Source organism: Camelus dromedarius, chromosome 6 (assembly GCF_036321535.1).
Source record: "Camelus dromedarius isolate mCamDro1 chromosome 6, mCamDro1.pat, whole genome shotgun sequence".
NCBI classification, from domain to species: domain Eukaryota; kingdom Metazoa; phylum Chordata; class Mammalia; order Artiodactyla; family Camelidae; genus Camelus; species Camelus dromedarius.
Genome location: NC_087441.1, coordinates 59,922,455 through 59,941,992, shown reverse-complemented (window position 1 = coordinate 59,941,992; position 19,538 = coordinate 59,922,455). Strand labels below are relative to the sequence as shown.

Genomic DNA, 19,538 nt, shown 5'->3' with positions numbered 1-19,538 from the left:
GGGCCTTAAAACTTGTAGTTAAGGTTAAATGAGATCATAAGGGAGGGGCTCTAATCCAATATGACTAGTGTCCCTGCAAGAAAGGGAAGAGAAACCAGGGATGTATGTACTTAAGAGAAAAAAAGACCACGTGAAGACACAGCAAGAAGGTGGCCATCTGCCAGCCAAGGAGAGAGGCCCAGGAAAAACCAAACCTGCCAACACCAAGACCTCAGACTTCCAGCTTCCAGAGCTGAGAGAAAATAAATTTCTGTTGTTTAAGCCAGTCTCTGGTACTTTGCTCTGGCAGCCTGAGCAGACTGATGCAGCATCCTCTATGCTGGCTCAAATGATGGACATTCCCTAACGAGGAAGACAGAAGTTCAGATTATGTGTTCTGGCCCTGGTCATGAGGAGGAAGCAAGTGGTAGAAATGTTTGTGAAGAGTTTGAAATTGTTTCCTAAAATAAGCATGAAAAAGGTAATGTTTTTAAAATATTTTTTTAAACTTGACATTCAGCTATTTCATCTATAGTCCTTTAAAGTTTGCCCCCCACCCAAAAATTTTTTTTTGAGGAAAGTGGTGAGCTTTTATTGGGGAAATGGAGATTGTCTTGATGTTAGGATTTCTGCAAATTTGGGGAAATTTTTCAGATTAGAATAAAATATCGCCCTAATGTGAAGAAATATCATGATATTATTTAGTATAGGTGATCAAATTAACTTTAGAATAAAAATGACATTATTGTGCACAGAAGTCACTCTAGTTAAGTGAGTTTCAAACAAATGTTTTTGGATAAGTTTAGTAGGAATTGATCCTGTAGATATATAGTATGAATACCTTTTTTTTTTTTTTAATAGTACATCAAAATAGACCCCTCTGTGTTAACTCATGCCCTGGTATCAGGTTTTCTGGTTCATAGAAATGCTGGTATTCACTGAATATAATGGAGATGTACAGAGATTGTTCCCATTTCTTTTTCTTTTTGGTATACTTTTGTTTTTTATTCAGAAGCCATGTGAATATTTGTCAGCCTAACAAGTAACAGGTAGTCCCAAATTATGCATTTTCTTGAAATGTTTGTGCAGAAAAAAATCAATCTATTCCCAAGTTCCTCAGTGAAGATATCACATCACTGAGAAAGGACGTCACTTTGAAGTAGAACTTGCTCCAAGGTGATCTATGAAGCAGTGATTATGAAACAGGGAACATTTACACACAGGTTTTTTAGGCTGGTTACCATATGGCAAAACTGACAAAACGCACGTGTATACCCTCTTCTTCAAAGTTTCCCTACCAGGGAAACTCCTACCCAAATCAGAAGCCATTGCACCAATCTAAAGAGATTTTCTAGTGAAAAGGTGAAAACTTAGAAAGCACAAGATGTAAATAAAAGTAGGAATACTATTGTTGCCTTGTATTGAAATCAACATGAGGAGATGCATACAAAATAGGTTAAGAGGCTAAAAGCTGAAGCATGAATTTTGGTCTAAGCAAGGATTTAGGTGCATGTATGTTCCATGTAAATGAACTTTGGGAGCTTTCCGGTTCCACCTGGTCCAGAGACAACAATGATACTCACGCAAAGCATGTGGTTCATGTGAATAAGCATCTAGGAGCTAAAAGAGGTCTAACTACAGCATGCCCACACCATGGGCAGCATGCTTTCTAGGGGATCTCAGTAACAACTATCAGCTGCTACTTGTGTCTATACCTGCAGCACCACGTATAATGCTGTGTAGACAAAAGATGGTCAAATAAGTGCAAATTAAACCAGTAAGTGTCTTGTCTTGTCAGTGTAGTTTTGGAAAGCTGGAGAAAGGTGGATACTGGGATCTCAAATTAACTTTCATCATTCAGGTATTTCTATAGTACAGAAGAATGTGAATTTCATAGAATTAAAGGCATTTATGAGAAAATGGACCAGTATATTAAATTGAATAAAATGTATGCAGCTGGGAAAATGATTCTGGAGTATTTATCAATGGCGTGGGTGTCAATCCTCATGCTCACATAGCTGCTCCTCTGGCTTTTCCTCTGGGGGGAGCTCCTCTCCGAGGCCAGCGTCAGCTGCACCATCATCCTGTCAGGTTTGTCTCCGTTCTCGGGTGTGTAGCTGCCCAGGTCATTCACCTCCACGTCACTGTAGCTGCCATCCAGCAGGACAGCGCGCGCCTGGGGTAGGCCGCAGGTGCAGGGGAGCTGCGGACACAGCAAACGCACAGTGGGATGCGAGCTCAGAGTCATCTCCCAGAAGCCCTTCCCAAGAAGCTGCCTAGTGGAGGGCATCGTCTTTTTCTAGTCTCTTTTACGGAGCTGGGGAAACAATGGTGGTAGCACTGTAAACATTCTAAAACAGCAGGTACCCATTTCTGTCTACACACCAACTATTAGGAAACATCACAGCATATCAGAGACCAACAAGAAGGTTCATGATCAGATAATCCCCATGTTCTCTGTGAAATCATAATCTGATATGAGCCCTGATAAAAAATGTTTACAGTTATGACATGTATGTGTTTTTATGTGTGTGAGAGAGAAAAAGAGAGAGAGATGGGGTGGGAATGTGAAAGGTGTGGCAATGCGGGGACAGTTAAGTCCTACATAGCTAGAGTTTTCTAGGGGAGATAACCACCGAACTGCAGACGGGAGAATGAAAGGGAAACCAGGTGGGAGGGAAGATGATTTGGAAAGTGATGGATATGTATGAGGTCACATGTGAAAGAAAATTTTCCAGAATGAAGGATGTGCATTCCTGGAAGTATGTGTGTGTGTGTGAATGTGTGTGCGAATGTTTATATATATGTGTGTGTGTGTGTGTGTGTATAATGTTTATTGCAGCATTTATTATAGTGGCAAAAAATGGAAACAACAGGGGAATAAATCATGTAACATCCAAGCTGTGAATTATTATGCAACTATTACAAAGAATGTCTTGGAAAGATAAATGCCTGAAAGCTTCTTTTATGATGTCTCTATGTTCATAGATAATTTGTTCCACCACGTTGACTTGCCATTTATTATTATCACTCAACTACCAACACCACCAAGGTTAAAGGGACCACGCCTTAGTTAACTTGGTTTAGCAGCTCCTGATACATGGTAAGTGCTAAATAAACGTTTGAATAAATGAATGAATGAAAGATGTAGCCCAGAGTAAATTTCACACTGTTTTAACATATAATTTTGTTTGCTATTCACGCCAACCCATGAAGTAGGTGGCGGAGCGGGTGTTATTTCCCCATTTTACAGAGGTCCGACCCGCCCATGGTCCAGCCCAGGCTCCGCCCCTGAGCAGACTCTTCCGCTCACGGCAGAGTCACCTTGTCCTGCGGCTTCCGCTCCTTCCGCTCCTGCACGGTGGTCAGGTAATTGACGGCTGCGTACTCCAGCACCGAGAGGAACACGAACACGAAGCTGACCCAGAGGTAGATGTCCACCGCCTTGATGTAGGAGACGCGGGGCATGGAGGCGTTCACGCCGGTGATGATGGTGGACATGGTCAGCACCGTGGTGATCCCTGCAGGCAGAGTGAGTAAGCAGCGCTGGTTTGCCTTTCACCAAACCCACTGAATGGCTTCGTGCCGCCATACTTTTTTTTTTTTTTTAATTAAAAAAATTTTTTGTACAAATTATTTTTATTTATTTATTTTGGGGGGAGGTAATAAGGTTTATTTATTTATTTATTCGTTTATTTTTAGAGGAAGCACTGAGGATTGAACTCAGGACTTCATGCATGTTTAACATGCGCTCTACCACTGAGCTATGCCCTTCCCACTGCGTGCCTCTGTTCTTTGTCCCTCCTTCTCCTCCGACCTAGAATGTCTCCATCCCTGCCCCTCTGTCTAGCAAACACCTGCTGACCTTTCCAGTTTTAGCTTTTATGCCGCTTCTCCTGCTCCTCCACTCCCCATGCTCACCCTCTCCCCGCCTTTGTATCTCTGCATCTTCACCACAGCACCTGCATCACTTTATTCTTCGGCAGAGAGCCCCTGACATGTTGGCAGTAAGACATTTCTTTCCATCCGATTGTTTAAAATAAAGACTGCATATGTATGTAGGCATAGGTATGTCTATTTCTTGTAACTCCTCCAAAAAAGGAAAAAAAGTGCCTGAATTTTATTTTAATCTTTGTGTCTTTGTTGCTGGTGTAGAATCTTTTAGTCCCGGTCATGTATGATGGACAGTCAGGGCACCTCCTGCAGCCACTCCAACTCTGGACCTGCCTGTCCACTCAGCACTGTCCACTTGAGGACAAACAGGTCAGTTTCACCAAGAATAATGTTAACCTCATTTATGGAGATAGATTTTTTTTTAAAATTATAGAATGTTTGCTACAGAACAACCGTTAAAGGACAAGGCATTTGTCAGTGGAAATTTCCCTGAGATTTCAAATTAAGCTTAGAACATTTGCTTGGCAAACACCAAATCACAGGGGATTGGGGTCATCTTAAAGGCCAGCTCCAATCCAGTTTCACTAAAACCTGGAAGGTCACCCTCTCCCTTGTAGCCCCTGAACCATCAGTGAAATGGTGTGTGGGCCTGAGTGGGTACAATATTTAAAGCGGGGGAGAGAGGTGATGGCAAATAGCTATTAAGGGAAGGCTTGTAGAGGAATTCTTAGAGGGAATATGTATAAGAATTACTGGGAGAGATTGTTCAAAATGCAAGTTCCTGGTCCTCTCTGAGATTCTGATTCTATACATGTAAATAGGACTTAGGATTCTCCTTTTTTTTTTAAATTATTGATGACCTCATTTAATTCTTATAGCAGGGTACGATAAATATCATTATTATTTTACAGATTAGGAAATTGAGGCTCAGGGAGATTAAGAAATTATCTAAGCCATTTAGTAAATTGGTGATGGATGTACCTTTAATCTCTTCACTATATAAGCCTAGATCAGTAGTTCTCAACAGTGGGGATCCAGGATTCTTCATTTGACACAATTTCCCCCAGAGATTCTGTCGCAAAGATCCCTTGGGTGACCTTTTAAGAAACCCTGTTATAGAATGTGACTTCCTTATGCAGGTGGGCACAGAAAGCACCACAGACCAGGACCACCCATGCTAGAACTCAGCTCTAACAAGACCAAAGGTGAACTGTTTGCGTGGGCATCTGTGGGAACCTGGAAACTACTTTGCTACATAGATTCTTTTTAAAAAATTGAATTATAGTCAATTTACAATGTTGTGTTAATTCCTGGTATACAGCATAGTGATTCATTTATGTATGTATTCCTTTTCATACTCTTTTTCATTATAGGCTATTATGAAGTACTGAATATAGTTCCCTATGCTGTACAGTATAAGACTTTGCTGTTTATTTTATATGTAGTAGTTAGTATCTGCAAATCCCAAACTCCCAATTTATCCCTCCCCACCTTTTTTCCCACTGGTAACCGTAAGTTTGTTTTCTATGCCTGTGAGTCTGTCTGTGTTTTGGAAATAAGTTCATTTGTGTCCTTTTTAAATTTTTTTTCTTAGATTCCATATGTAAGTGATATCATATGGTATTTTTCTTTTCCTTTCTGGCTTACTTCACTTAGTATGACGATCTCCAGGTCCATCCACGTTGCTGCAAGTGACATTATTTTATTCATTTTTACGACTGAGTGGTCATAGATTCGTAACAGTGATATTTTGCCTGTGAATTAATAACTTGAAGTTTTTCCAATTTATAATGCCAGCAGGGATTTAGGACCAATTTGGAATGAATGGTTTTATCTGGAAGGAATTACTTGAATTTTCCAGATGTCTGGATTGTGCACTTGAGTTGCTTCTTACCTAAAGGGACTCTGGCAGGCACAGCTCTGCGGTCAATCCAGAAGGACACCCAGGACAGCATGACCATCAGGGTGGCAGGGAAGTAGGTTTGGAGCAAGAAGAAGAAGATGTGGCGACGTAACGTGAAGTTAATGTACAGACGGTTGTACCAGCCTGGGGGGCACAGGAAGGAGAGAGAACACACATCATAGCCACTCAGCTCCTTCATAAAACACATTTTATTCAGGGAATCATAAATGCCTCAGGCATGCCCCTAGAACCTTACCATTCCTCTATTAAGTGGAAGTGAGAAAAACCATGGAAGAGAGTGATGCCGTGATAACCCACACTATGTGGATGCGTCCATCTCAAGACTCATCGGCCCCTGTCCTATACGTAACAGGAGCCCCTTGAGAAGGCCGTTTAAGACTCTCATTACTCAGATTGTGACACCGGGCCCAGAAGCATCGCCATGACTTGGTTGCTTGTTAGAAATGCAGACTCTTGGGCCCCACCCCAGATCTCCTGAATCAGAACTTCCTTTTAACACTCCTCCCCACGTGGTTCATATACAGATTAAAGCTTGAGGTGCATGGATTTAACAACTCCCTTTGGAGTTCTTTACGGGGGAGAGTGTGTGTGAAGTTAAAATACCAAGCTAAGCACAACACTGCATTTAGGAACAGAGGGAACCATCACAGGTTTATGATCAATGCTTTAGCTGCACCTTGGTGTTCTTTGTAAGGAAAAAGTATGCACGGAAGAGTTGAAAGGAAAGGGACAATGATGGAAAGAGAAGGAAAAGGCAGGATAAGCTCCCACGACGAAGGCTGAAAGTAAAAGGTGGACTTGACAACAGGAACTGGAACACTTGGCATGCAGGACAGTTACAGTGCGACAGTCGTAACTGTTCCAGAAAGTGATTGCAGAGGAGCTGCAGACTGAATGTGTGTCCTCCCCAAATTCACATGTCAAAACCTAATCCTCTGTGTGATGGTATTTGGAGGTGGGGCCTTTGGGAGGTGATTGCATCGTGAATGGGATTGACACCCTTAGAAAACAGGTCCCAGAGGGCTCCATCCCCTCTTCCCCAATGTGTGAGTCTATGAACTAGGAAGCAGGCAGACACTGAATCTGCAATGCCTGGATCTCAGACTTCCCAGCCTCCAGAACTGTAAGAAATAAACTTCTATTGTTTAGAAGCCACCCAGTCTATGGCATTTCGTTACGGCAGCCTGAACGGCCTCAGACAAGAAGGAATGTCAAAATGCTAAGGGTCAAAGGAATGAGGTTCCCCGAAGAACGAAGACTCATGGGTGATGTATGCAGAAGATAGGAGGTGCAGGATCGCCATAGGTTGGTAGTGAACGGTGCTCTCTGTCACAGATCAGAGACTGAAAGGTGGCACTTTCCTCTGTCATCAACCGTGTGATGTTTTAGCAATAGCAAGTGCATCAAGGTTAGAGCAAAATAGTGAGGAGAGTTTAGCTCAGTGGTAGAGCACGTGCCTAGCACACATGAGATCCAATCCCTGGTACCTCCATTAAAATAAATAAACATAACTACCTCCCCCAAAACAAAAAATTTTTAAATTAAGAAAAAAAAAGATTAGAGCAAAATCATCCTGAGAGGTGATGAGTTAGGAAAGAAATAAGCTTTGGAGTGAAGCTCAGCTGTTAACCTCAGCTGCCAGGAGGAAGAACAGAGCACATGCCCTCAGGCATCAGGGGGTGGCAGGCCTGCCCAGATCCTTGGTTCAAAAAGCAACAGTGCTACCCACAGGGAATGACCAGCAGTGCCTGCACCACGGCTCACAAGGGGGTCATCAGAGAACCTGTGCAAGCAGTATGGTGGGAGGGGACTGGTTAAGAGAGGAGCACCCAGCAGGGCCGGCTGAAGCCCAGAGAAGGTGAACGGAAAACAACAGACCTGAAATTGGACTGTTTCTTGCCTGTAGAAGAGGGGGCTCTGGGAGTCATATCAGGAGTGAGATGCCCGCTGCTAAACTAGCGATGTGATTGTCTCAAACAGACCTTCCCACAGAGCTGAGGTGGGAGCCCAGGAAGAACCCAGTAACAGGAACCCAGTACTGGAACCCACTAACATTTCCTAGGTTATCACTTCTGATGCTTTGGTGGTATCAAAAAACCACCTCCACCCAATGCTCACCACCCTCTAGACCTTGTTTAAGAGTCCCTTCTTGGGTTTGAAACCTCAAGCGGCACAGGCTCTGCTCACATGACAACCAAGGCACATGCCTCCTGAAACAGAAGATGACTCGCGCCTCCCTCGACTTTGCCCCCACCTGTGCTGCTGTAGAAGGCCAGTTTGGTCGTGGTGTGGAACTCCTGGATGAGGAACTGGGAGAGGGAGATCCGCTCGTCCGTCTTCAAGGAGTCATTGCCTTTCTTCCAGTACAGCATGAGGTCGTCTTCCGTGTAGGCATCTGGAGGGACGAGAGAGCCTCAGACACCAGGAAAGGCAAGCCTGTCTGTGAGGCTGTGTGGAAGCCCCACTACATGTCTCCCACACAAACTATGGAGGCTGCAGTAAGAGCAGGTGAATAAACACAGCACAGGATAGACACAACAAAACAAGATCCTGAAAGACAAATCTGGTTCTCCTCAGTCTTCCAGAAATCATCAGGGCAAAGCTCTCTGAATGTTCATAATTGTTGCAAAAGTGTTCAAACCACTCCTACCCCCCAATTCAGCCTTAAACCAGATGGAATTGTTATTTTTGTAGATCAGAAACTACAATTTGCTCTTTTTAAAGAAAATTTTGCAGGTTAAATGGCGGCCAGCCACATTTTATGTGGTTCGGTGTTCTAAAGCACGGGCACTTCAGCCCTTTCCTCTCTTGCATCATTGATGGCAAATACCTTTAAACAATCTCAGGTAGCAAGGGCTGCATTCTAGCAAGAAAAGATCCATAAAGAGACACAGAACAAGTCCCTTCTCTGCAGGCCTTGAGTTGCTTCTGCCCAGGGTAAAATCAAAGCAGTCCCCCCACCCCCACCTTGAGGATCACTCCCTCTGGCCCGACAGTTCCCCAGGCCTGAAGTATGACTCGCAGACCAGTCTGTTCTTTCCCAGGCTCCCTGAGGCTCTTTTTTATTCTTCTTTTATTCTTTCTGTAGCCCTGAACCTGTGTGACGGCCGATCTCACAGGTCCACTTGGCTAGGCTAGAGTAAGGACCCCATCAGTTTCAATCCAACACTGATCCAGGTGTTGCTGGGCAGATGCTCTGGAGATAGGACATCTACAACCAGTTCACACATGAAGTAAAGGAGATGATCCAGGGTCATTTGGGTGGGCCTGACCCAATCAGTTGAAAGGCCTTAAGAGCAGACCTGAGGTTTCCCCAAGGAAGAAGAAATTCTACCCGCAGATGGATGGCAGGGTCTGCTCCTCCCCAAGGGTCTCCAGCCTGCCCTTTCCCAAAGCCTGCCCTGCGGACGCTCACCAACTCCCATGTTCTCATAAGCCAATTCCCTGCACTGACTCTCTCCTGTGTATCTCCTATGGTTCTGCTTCTCTGGCGGATCCTTGACTGACACAGCCTGGAAGAAGCCACACAGGGATGGGGCTGCCTGGGTGTCATAAGGAAAGCAAGGTTCTAGAGCCAACGAGCTTAGTCCTTGGCTCTGTTAGCCTCTCCTTTGTATAATAGAGATAACAGTAACCTTCCCACAGGGAGCTTGGGAGGATTAAATGACAGAGCAGGCATAAAGCCACGGGGCAGTAGGCAGTCACTCCCTTGGTCCTGAGATTTCATTCTCCCTGATTCCCACAGAGCTGCCCATTCAGACCCTGCTGTGTGTGGGGTCCACATCCCTGAGCTCCTTGGACCTAGATGAGTAGAGTCAGGGGACCCCAATCCACTATCACAGCCCAGGCAGGCTTAACAAGGTGCCCTGTGCTAACGAGAGTCCAACCAGGACTTTGATAAGGCCAGGACTTGTGTGCTGGCTCGGGATTCCCCTCCCGTAGGAGCAGGACTCTTCAAGGAGTGCAGAATGTGCCCATTGGAGGCAACATTTTGGCAGAAATTGGAGAACAGGACAGGTACATAGAGAGCTAGAGATGCCAGTGGCTAGTCCTGGACACAGCCTCAGCCTTGCTCTTCCAAGGGCCCGGTTTTTAACTTTCCAGGACTTCCCTCTGTGTGTGTGTGGGCGCGTGTATGTTTCCCGAGGTCCCCTGGTTGTACCTGAGCATCTCAACCACCACCTGCACTCACCATGGCAGTTCCCTGGGGCAGCTGCTGCCAAACTTGTTTCTGCCACGGAATTCTTTCTTCAGTGGAAAGCTTATTCAGAAGAGTGATAAAAAGCAGATCCAAAAGGAGCGCTCTGGGGGACTGTGTGTATGAGTGTGGGGCTGGAGGTCTTGGAAGGAGACCCACGTTTGCTGAGCCCGCCACACCTCCGCCAGCACTTGCCCTGGGGACTGGGAAACCTCCAGGTTCCACAGAACCGAGTTTACAACCATTGTCATAGGCATTAAAAGGGTCAGTTATGGGAATAGAAGGTTTTAGTTCTATCTGTTTCCAATTTTAAAACTTACCTGAGACTTAGCTTATATCTAAAAAGTCACTAAAATGCAAAGTCATGAATTAGGAACACAGACTGCTCCTGCTCCAGAGAGTCAGAGGTGTTTAGAATTACTTAAGAGCTGTGTGCAGATGTCTGAGCACAAGCCTACTCACAGCTCTCAATTTCCAGCGAGCACGTTTGTGTGTCCAGGGGAAATCGGCTGAAGTCCATGTTGCACATTGCAGTCACTGTAACCCTAGACACAAAAGGACAAAATCGAAGTTTTCAGACGCTGTGAAATACAAGTGCAAGATGATAAAACAAACAGAAGAGGCTTCTGCTTCCTTCCAATATGACTGCCTCCTTCCAATATAACTGCCTCCTTCTTATAATTCATGAGCAGTATGTCAGGATGCAGATAACCGAGTAGCTTATGAGTGATACCCACACTAGAGTACTCTTGAGTGTTCATGTTTAACCCCAGGGTCAGTGTGGGGCAAACACGTCTCCGATAACTCCTATCACATGCAAGCAATTTTAGAGAAACAATGGTCTCAATCGCTACAACAATGTGAAGTAACTCATTTGATAAATTGTCTTCAAAGAAATCATAGGAACAGGTATTACTCTCCTGTTTTAGAGTTATTCAAGTTCTTCTGTTCTTTTATTGATTTTATTGCTACTCAATACTTGTGTACAATGTCTTAGAAATAATATTAATGAAGCACTTATGTCAGTTGCCAAATGTGGCACTTTTTCGTTTACAATGTTGATATTTTCACACTGATAATAGCATCTATTAGTGGACACAGGCATTTTTTTAGTGGACAACTCTATGGAGATCATAGGAATGGAAAACCACTGAAAGATATTACTGTATCAATATGCAAGCTTTGGTTGGCATCTGATAGTTTTGTTTCAGAGTTTACACGGGAAAACAGGCTTCTGCATCAAGGAATAAGCAACTACAGACCCTTAGTCATAGAAGATTTCCCACCCAGTGTGGAATCCCACAGCAGGATATGACTAGTAAACATACTATTTTTCCTTAAATCACAGAAAATGGCTAAATATAAGTTGTGGAAATTATCTGGATAATTCATGGCCAAAAAAGAAAACAAAAATCACTTTTAATTTAAATGGAAATTTCAAGGAAAAAAGCTTTCTTGAAACTAAATTATCCAAATGTTCACCTTGCTTTCCTCATTGCACTTGAGTGTTGGAATGGTTGTGTTCTGGGAGGGATTCTGTTTCGTTAGTAGCTGGGTAGTCTTACCTCTCTGGAAATATGGATACACAGGGTGAGGGGAGGAGACTGCTCAGTCTGTCCCCTAACTCTGACACCTAGTAGATGGGCTTCCATTTCTATGGGCACATCACCTGCATAACCACACTGATAGCATCGCCAGCAAGAAAGAAACTAGGAACTCAGCTTGGGGACCCTTCGGGCAAACTATGGGGACATGAAATGTCAAATGCAGGCAGTTCTTGCTGTAAACAAAAGGATTAAATACCTCTTGTCTCTGTATCAGTTGGTACAGGAACAGATGTTTTTAGAATCACAGACATCATCAGATTGGTTCTTGGCACCCTGACTTGATGCTTTTCCACTTGCAACCCACGCATTGAACAAAGCACAGTGTGAGATGTAATCTAACCCATGTTTGTTTTTGTTTTCTCCAACTCCCTTTAAATTGTTTCACTGGGAGGATCTTCCCTTGTCTTGGATGGAAACTTGGTAGGTCCTGTGATTTTCCTGCAGTCAAAACCCTCAGAAGTAACAAGACATACCTCAGTTCAGAAATTAAAAGAATTTTGGTCTGAGACAGTCAACACTTCAAACTTCATTCACATTGAGACTTCTACTCTCCCTCCCCAGCTAAGGCACAGAGGTGGCATTTGAATGGTCAGTTTCTGCCCATCTCTGGTCACCTCCTGTGCGGGTGCCAGTGAGGGGGAGGGAGGGAGGGTAGCATCCTTCTCTGGCGAGGTAGCTTCAGTCTGTGTGGGTCTGCTACGTGGCCAAAGCTGAGACTTTATTTCCTGGTCCTTCATCCCCACAGCTGGGCACCTCCATCCTCCAGCAGCACTTCTCACCCCAGCTCTTGGCTCACTCACTTAACGATTCCCAAAACCCTGGGAGTGCAGACTGACCCCACCACCACCAAAACTCCTCCTGGCTCTACCCTTTGGTGGATAGACAGCCCTTCTCTTGCCCTCTAACCGCCGTGTCCTCCAACTGGTGGCACACATGCTTTAAGCTCTCCAAGCGGTTCTGGGGCTTGTCCACTCACAGCGTGCCCACAGCTCTCTCCCAACAAAAATCTCTTCCTCCTACAATCACTGACTCTCATATTTTGAAGGTGACTGGGAGTTCAAGAGCATTGGAATTGGTTTTTCAGTCTACCCAGTGTGATGGAGCATTTCACTTGTTATCATCTCTTGGAGCCTAGGAAACTTCGATTTCACCATCCTATTACCTGCTGCTCCCTGCCTCTCCCCCTATGCGTGCTGCCCCTACCTCTATCTGCATCTAATTATTTGGTTCCTGTAGGTCTCCTTCACTAAGCTGCCATCACACTGAGGCAGTGACTTTATATTATTCATCTGTATGTCCTCAGAGCTTAAGACAGGACCTGGCAGAGCTTTCATCTGCACAACTCTGGGGGCCGCCCATAATACAAATGCATTCTGTTGAGTGATCAGTGAGTGTGGATGAGGTGAAGAATGGCATATTTGTATGTGATTTAGGAGTTAAGCTGCTGTCGACATAGTTGATGGTATCCAGCTACTCCAGGTTTTCCCCACACTAATTCTTACAGTGATAGTCTTCAGTAACTTAGCCCTCTTTCTTTCTCTCTCTTAAACAAACCTATGATTTGATTTGCAATGAAAAATCAAATCATACGTTTTGGGGGTTGAGGTAGAGCACAGTGGTAGAGTGCTTGCCTAGTATGCATGAGGTCCTGGGTTCAACCCCAGTACCTCCATTAAAATAAATAAATAAGTAAATCTAATTACCTCTCCCCAAAACAAAAACAAATCACATGTTTTTAGGCACAAGGAGGCTCACTGACAACTTTGATTCTGAACAGAGATTTTCCACTCCCTTGTCTCTTCTGTTCTGCCTCTGGGGTCACATTCAATGGTGCACTGGACCAGACTCCCAGCAGCTCACGAGAGCTGATTGCTAGAATTTCAGAAATTCACAAGTCAGTTGTTAAACATAGCCATTATTAAAATTACATTTTATAAACTTAAAATTAAGTTTACATTTAAAATAAAAGTAACAAATCCTCAGAACTCATCACTTCCTAATTATTTACTGTTCTTTCCTATTATCTATACTCCTGAAGTTACTTCCATCTATTTTATTTACATGGGGAAATACTAGATAAAGGTGTGCTGCCACACATCCTTCCCAGCTCTGCATCCAGTGACATCAGGCTAGTAGCTTGAAATCAGCCATGATGGGAGTATTTACACTACGGAAATCAGCAAATGCTACAAAGGGCTAGATTTACTGTTTTGTTGATTGTCTAGACTTAAAGAAGCAGATTCAACCTAAAAGTGTGTTATGTCTCTCACAAGTACACATAAATAGTTCCAAAAATTTGAGGAAATACTCCTTCAATATTTGAAAGAATATTATCCAATCCAGCAAATAAATTGCTACATCTTTGACAAATGCTTGAAATTCCTCTATGGTTCTTCATTATTTCACTTTGTCTTGTTAACATAAGTGAAAACATCAACCAATATTTACTAGACCTACACTCATTTGTCAATCATGTAAGCAAGCAAATGCTTGCAAACATTTACTCCACATCTGATTTTGTAGAACTATTGTTGGTGATAAAACTATAAAAAAAATAATGGTGGGTTATATGTCAGTTATATCTTAATGAACCTGGAAAAAAATAATAGTGGAATTTTACAAGAAATAGTAAATCATGTGGAAGTTGTAAGTGTATGGAATTCATAATAAAAAGTATTGTATAATTTATTTCCTTTGTAAATCATATACTACACATCCTTTGTATCAGTGATATTCATAATAAATTTATATACATATATATATGCATATTTTCTTAAACATTTACTAGCACACCCATGGTCACGTGCCTTATGGGCTAGTCCTCATCCCTGCTAGTGACGTCAGATTGTGTTATTCTGTTGGTGGTTTTTGAGCTTAAGATGCTTTGGCAGCTGCCTCAGATGTAAGAACTCCTAGTAGAACCAATCCAGCATGGCTTGGAGAAGGGACTGCACACCGTTGACCCCTCTGAGTACTTCTGTGGGAGGAGGCATTTCAGGCCATGCAGAGGAAAATGCCAAAACCTCGCTCTGAGTCTGGTACCTACTTGCTCAGATTCCAAGCCAGCATGAACAATGAGGGATCATTATAAATATTCCTTTGGGGAATGGAGGTAGAAATCCAGCTTCAGCATTGCCATCTCTGACTCGAAAGATACACAGCAACTGCACAGACGCTCCCTACTTAGACATTGGTATGTGGACTCAGCTCTATCAAAACAAAGTCTGTAACACTGAAATGCACCATCAGCACAGCACAGAAGCAGTAAATCACAGCCAGTAGCTGAGTTCCTTCTCTGTGAAGGCCTGCAGCTCATCTCCACACACCGTCCCCGGGGGAGGTGGGCACCACGAGTTTCTAAAGTGGGCGTAAAAATGGTTTTGCAGGGACTGCCACACTGCGGTGCCTGTGTTTAAGGAGGGCTTCTCCAGGTCAGTGCTTAATGAGCAATTAAACATGTCTAAGGCTACTGTACAGCTCAGGGACTATGGCTAATATTTTATAATAAATGTAAATGGAGTATAGTCTATAAAAATATTGAATCACTATGTTGTACACCTGAAACTAATACAATACTGTAAATCAACTGCAATAAAAATAAATAAACATTTCTATGGCATCTGAGCTCGTGAGAAAAGAAGATTTTTAGTATTTTTTATTGAAGTATTTGTTTTTAGTATTTTTCTTATTGAAATACGTGTTCTTTATATTTTCAAAGTGATGCTCAAAATACCATTTAAAATCATCAAGTGGCTGGGGGTCCCCATAATTTCTCAAGGTGGATACTATGGCAAGAAGGGACAGAAAACATGCCTGAGTTGGCCACCAAAGGTAAACCAAAAAAAAAATTTTAACCAAATTTCCAAAATGGGAATCAGAGAGGTTGAAGGAGGTAGGTTTTTGAGAATACATTATCTATTTCCTGACTCCTACTAGAGAAATAAAACTTTCATTAAACCTTTAAAATTGAACAATAACGTACAAGAGGAGGCATATATCATAAGCATCATCATGAGAAATTTCCCCAAATGTATTTTCAAGACCAAATAATTCCTTAAATTTTTCACTCTTGTGTAAAGTTGGTTTTACTGGATGTTGCAAAGGCAGCAGCGCCTAGAAAGTTAGAAGCTTGCTGTTCAAAGCCAAAAAGCAAAACTTCAATGGGAACGTCAAGTGATGTCCTTGATTCACAAACGCTATGCCTTTCCTCCCAGGCTGCAGGGGTAAGAAGGGAAAGAAGCACAGAAAGCGGCCAGGAAGGTGTACCTGAGGCTGTAGAGCACTTTCCCGTCGGGCTGGACGCGCAGCATCACGTTGTCCGTGGTGGTGTCGTGGATGAAGGAGCGCTTGGAGTGCACGAAAAACATGTCGGGGACCCAGATCTTCTTCACCAGCCGGCCGTCGAACGTCATGCTGAGGTTGTTGGTGCTGGGGAAGGACAACCTCTCGTCTTTCCAGTAGTGCCGCAGATACAGGGTCATGGTGAAGTCCTGGGGGTGGAGGGCAGAGAGGGGGACCCCGCCCACTGAACCGACGAGGGTCAGCAGGACGTCCTATACCTGCATCACTTGGCTGGGGAGTGAAGCTGAGCCGCAGGAGACCTTGCTTCTGGCCCCTGGCGTTCACTGGGGCAGGAGCGCGAGGGCACTGCTCGGAGGACTCCGCAAGAAGGCCCGCCCCTGAGCCCCGCCCGCCACCTGGCACTGGCTTCCACCCACTGCGGATGCTTTGGTCTGTCGGCACTGGAACCCTCTGTGGTGCTCCCAACCCACATATAGGGCCAGCTGGAGGTGCCAGAGAGTTAATGTCTCTGGAAACCGCCCTCAGCCAGGGAGTGGGGCTGGGGGAGGGAAGGATGGATATGTCGCCCAGCTCCCTGGCCCCTCAGTTGGGATAACGCAGAGGTGAAATCCTTGCTGACTCCCAGAGTACCCCAGTGGGACCGAGGTCCCCATAGGTCTGTTAGAGCAGGCAAATGGCAGGCTGTGAGCAGAGAAAGAGGGCCAGGCCAAATGGCAGGAAACCATACATCTTGTGAACAATGGGGAGTCTTTGGGCAGAGGAAAGCAGGAAGCTCTGGACCAATAAGAAATCATACATTTTGTGGTAACAAGTGTCCTGGAGGCAGACAAAGAAAGGTGGAAAAAGGCAGGAATCTCTGGCCTCTGAATGTAACCTTTTGCTCATTATGCCCTCATTAGAATAAAATTAGCCTTGCAGATTAGAAGTACCCATCATGCACCGATGCCATGATACTACTGATCAAGACTAAATAAGGGCTGGGATGGCGGTGTAAAGCTCAATAGTAGAGCATATGCTTAGCATGCACAAGGTCCTGGATTCAATCCCCAGTACCTCCATTAAGGAAAAATTAAGGGGAAAAAAAAGACTAAACAAGGACAAAAATCTCTCCTCCCCTTGGGAAGGTGGGAAGGTGCAGCTGGGATGAAAGTCAGGAAATACAACCCCCGAACCCTTCCCTCTCCAATGAATATTCCGCCCATTCATTTTCACACCCTATGTAACCAGCTTGCCAAAGAAACTCAGCACAGCGGCTCACCTGAGTCTGTCCACTTTCCCTTGAGAACATCCTATCACTTAATAAACCATCACTTTCTTTTCTTGACCTCCACATCTCGTCTCTGAAATCTTTCTGCCAGGAGACAAAAACCTACTCTCTGGTAACAGATCGGTTTAATTGCTCAGCCTTTTTGCCTCCTTCCCTTCCCCATCTCACCTCCACACTCTTTTCTTATATTTCCTGGGATCACTTCCCAATAAACTGTTTGTGCTAGAATGCTTTTCTCAGGCTTGTTTCTCAAGGCATCTGAACTAAGATAAGGCCCTAAGAAGTCCTGTAAGTCAAGGAATGATAGAATATTCTAATTTTTAATCTAAACCCTCTAAAAAGAGGGGAAAAAAAGTAAACTTTTGCTTTTTCTGCATTTTCACAGCCAGATACAGAATCCACGGTAAGTAGCATTGGACCGTGATGTTTGAGAGTATTTGCCCAGAAATCACTTCCTGCTGGTGAGAGCCTGGATACTGGAGTAGGGAAAATTACATCTGTCATCTGACTCTGCTTCATACCAATTAGCTAGCTTTTTGGCAAATGTCTTAACCTCCCTGAGCCATCTGTAAAATGAGTGTGGGAACTCCCACTGATCAGGGAGTTGGGAGACACGAGGAATTCTGTTGTGTGATGTTCCCGGTCCAGCACAGCCCCCGTGTGAAACCCCTGTCCACCACCCCAGTCAGAGAAGCACTTACCATGTCCACCTCTGAGATGCTGTCCAAGCTCTCCACCTGCACGTCCACACCAACAGGAATGGCCGGGCCTGGGAACAGGGCATGGCAAGAGCATTTATCCTTTTTACTTGAACTTTGACTACGAACGAGCTAGGCATAAAGACCATTTCCCCTGGAACCTCTGTGTCCTGTCAGATTTGAAGGTTTTGTGTCCCACATGCCAAGCTAAAGTCAAACCAGAGATAAAAGGGTGGGATCATGGGCTAGTTCCCTGGAATATTCCAGCTTAGGTTAAAAATTTTGATATGGGGGTGGGGCTGGTTTCTGAATCATCCAGGTGATTCTGAAACAATGAAGTTAATGTAAAGCATTCATCTCTGGTCATCTGAAGATATGATGAAGACCTAGGTCAAAGCTGGGTCCCACCTAAGGAGTTACTCCTTAACAGGAGTCACATATTTTATTTTTTTTTCATATTTACCTCCAGATTTTTCACCTTCTTTCATCTGAGAAGCCAGCGTCTCTGGCCATGAGGACACTGCTTGGTAAATCAGCACCAGGAGCCAAAGTCATATTCGAAACATTGCCAAGCCCACAGATCTGCATCTTTGCTACATGATGGAGTAGCTTCAATGGGGAATGTGATACACTAATTTTAGATTGTGATACAATCTAAAAAAATATTAGATTTTGGTGGGGGGGGGCATTTCTAGGCTATGAAAACTTAATATTGATAAAGAGAAAGAAAGTATTATAAGGGAAGTAGATTGCTGCCCCCTTTCCTCGCTGCTTTCAGGCACGTAGGGCAGGCATGGAACACACTCGGATCATCACGGAGTGAAAAGGTGGTTTGAGAGCTTTTGTCCAGCAGTAAATTATGGACTGCATAGAGACTCCCTTCTAGAAGCTGCTTGCTCTTTGGGCAAAGGTGACTGGAAGAAATAAAAGGCATGAGAATGATTTCTGAAATAAATATATTTTTCTCCAGGGGAAAAAAAGTCCCATAAGGATGAAAACCCTATTTGACACTAAGAAAGCTGAAATCTGGCAGCTGTAGGCTGAGCTTCAAAGGGCTTTGGCATCCCTCGGCACAAAATGGTTATTTTCTCCAACTATTTTCATTTAATTAAACCCAGCAGACCACGCTCTGATATGGACCCAGTGTTCTGTCTGCCAGCTCCCAGATGAGAACACTTTTAGTCCAAGATTGTTATTTTAGAGCATTGGCAGTGGCCCGAGGACAGCTCGGCTGGCCTGGCCTGGTCACTAACCAGCAGGAGCCTCCTGAGAAGGCGTTCAGCAGAGCCCAGGGCGGGGCCGGCCAGGGCGGGTGCTCAGATGATACTGTGGGCTCCATGCCTTGTCCACCGAGCACAACCCAGGCAGACCTGATCAGGGGACAGTAATGCCGGGTGGTCCCTTGGCTTGATTTCTGCCCACGGACTGACAGTTGGACCTATAGAATGCAGATGAGCCCGAGGAGCGCATGTCTCATACCTCCAAAGCCAGGCCTCATGCTGAAATCGTGGTCATCTATCCTCAGAAGCTGCTCTGATTTTGTCAATGGCAATTTGGTAATATCAGGGCTTCGTTTAAGAATTGGGCTGTGGAGTGGGGGAGAAAACAGGTTGGTCACACGTCCTCATTAAGCCAGACAAAAATCATTTGCATTCACACTTGATCTTGA

General features: G+C 44.3%; 1 protein-coding gene and 1 long non-coding RNA gene across 2 annotated transcripts in view; one reads left to right on the top strand and one right to left on the bottom strand.

The window, feature by feature from the left end:
- Positions 1-1,874: 1,874 nt before the first annotated feature.
- GABRR1 (gamma-aminobutyric acid type A receptor subunit rho1) overlaps positions 1,875-19,538 on the bottom strand; it is a 29,899-nt gene continuing 12,235 nt past the window's right edge. The window contains exons 2-9 of the mRNA XM_010987700.3: positions 19,349-19,455; positions 17,873-17,940; positions 15,869-16,092; positions 10,458-10,540; positions 8,052-8,192; positions 5,768-5,920; positions 3,304-3,500; positions 1,875-2,182 (exon numbers count right to left, since the gene is read on the bottom strand). Of these exons, the coding sequence (XP_010986002.1) occupies positions 1,889-2,182; positions 3,304-3,500; positions 5,768-5,920; positions 8,052-8,192; positions 10,458-10,540; positions 15,869-16,092; positions 17,873-17,940; positions 19,349-19,455 (1,267 nt within the window). The 3' untranslated portion in view covers positions 1,875-1,888. The remainder of the gene's footprint in view (positions 2,183-3,303; positions 3,501-5,767; positions 5,921-8,051; positions 8,193-10,457; positions 10,541-15,868; positions 16,093-17,872; positions 17,941-19,348; positions 19,456-19,538) is intronic.
- On the top strand, positions 2,178-5,826 carry LOC116154338 (uncharacterized). The gene is made up of 4 exons (XR_004138164.2): positions 2,178-3,082; positions 3,233-3,511; positions 4,135-4,242; positions 5,013-5,826. It is a non-coding gene; the product is annotated as an uncharacterized LOC116154338 (long non-coding RNA).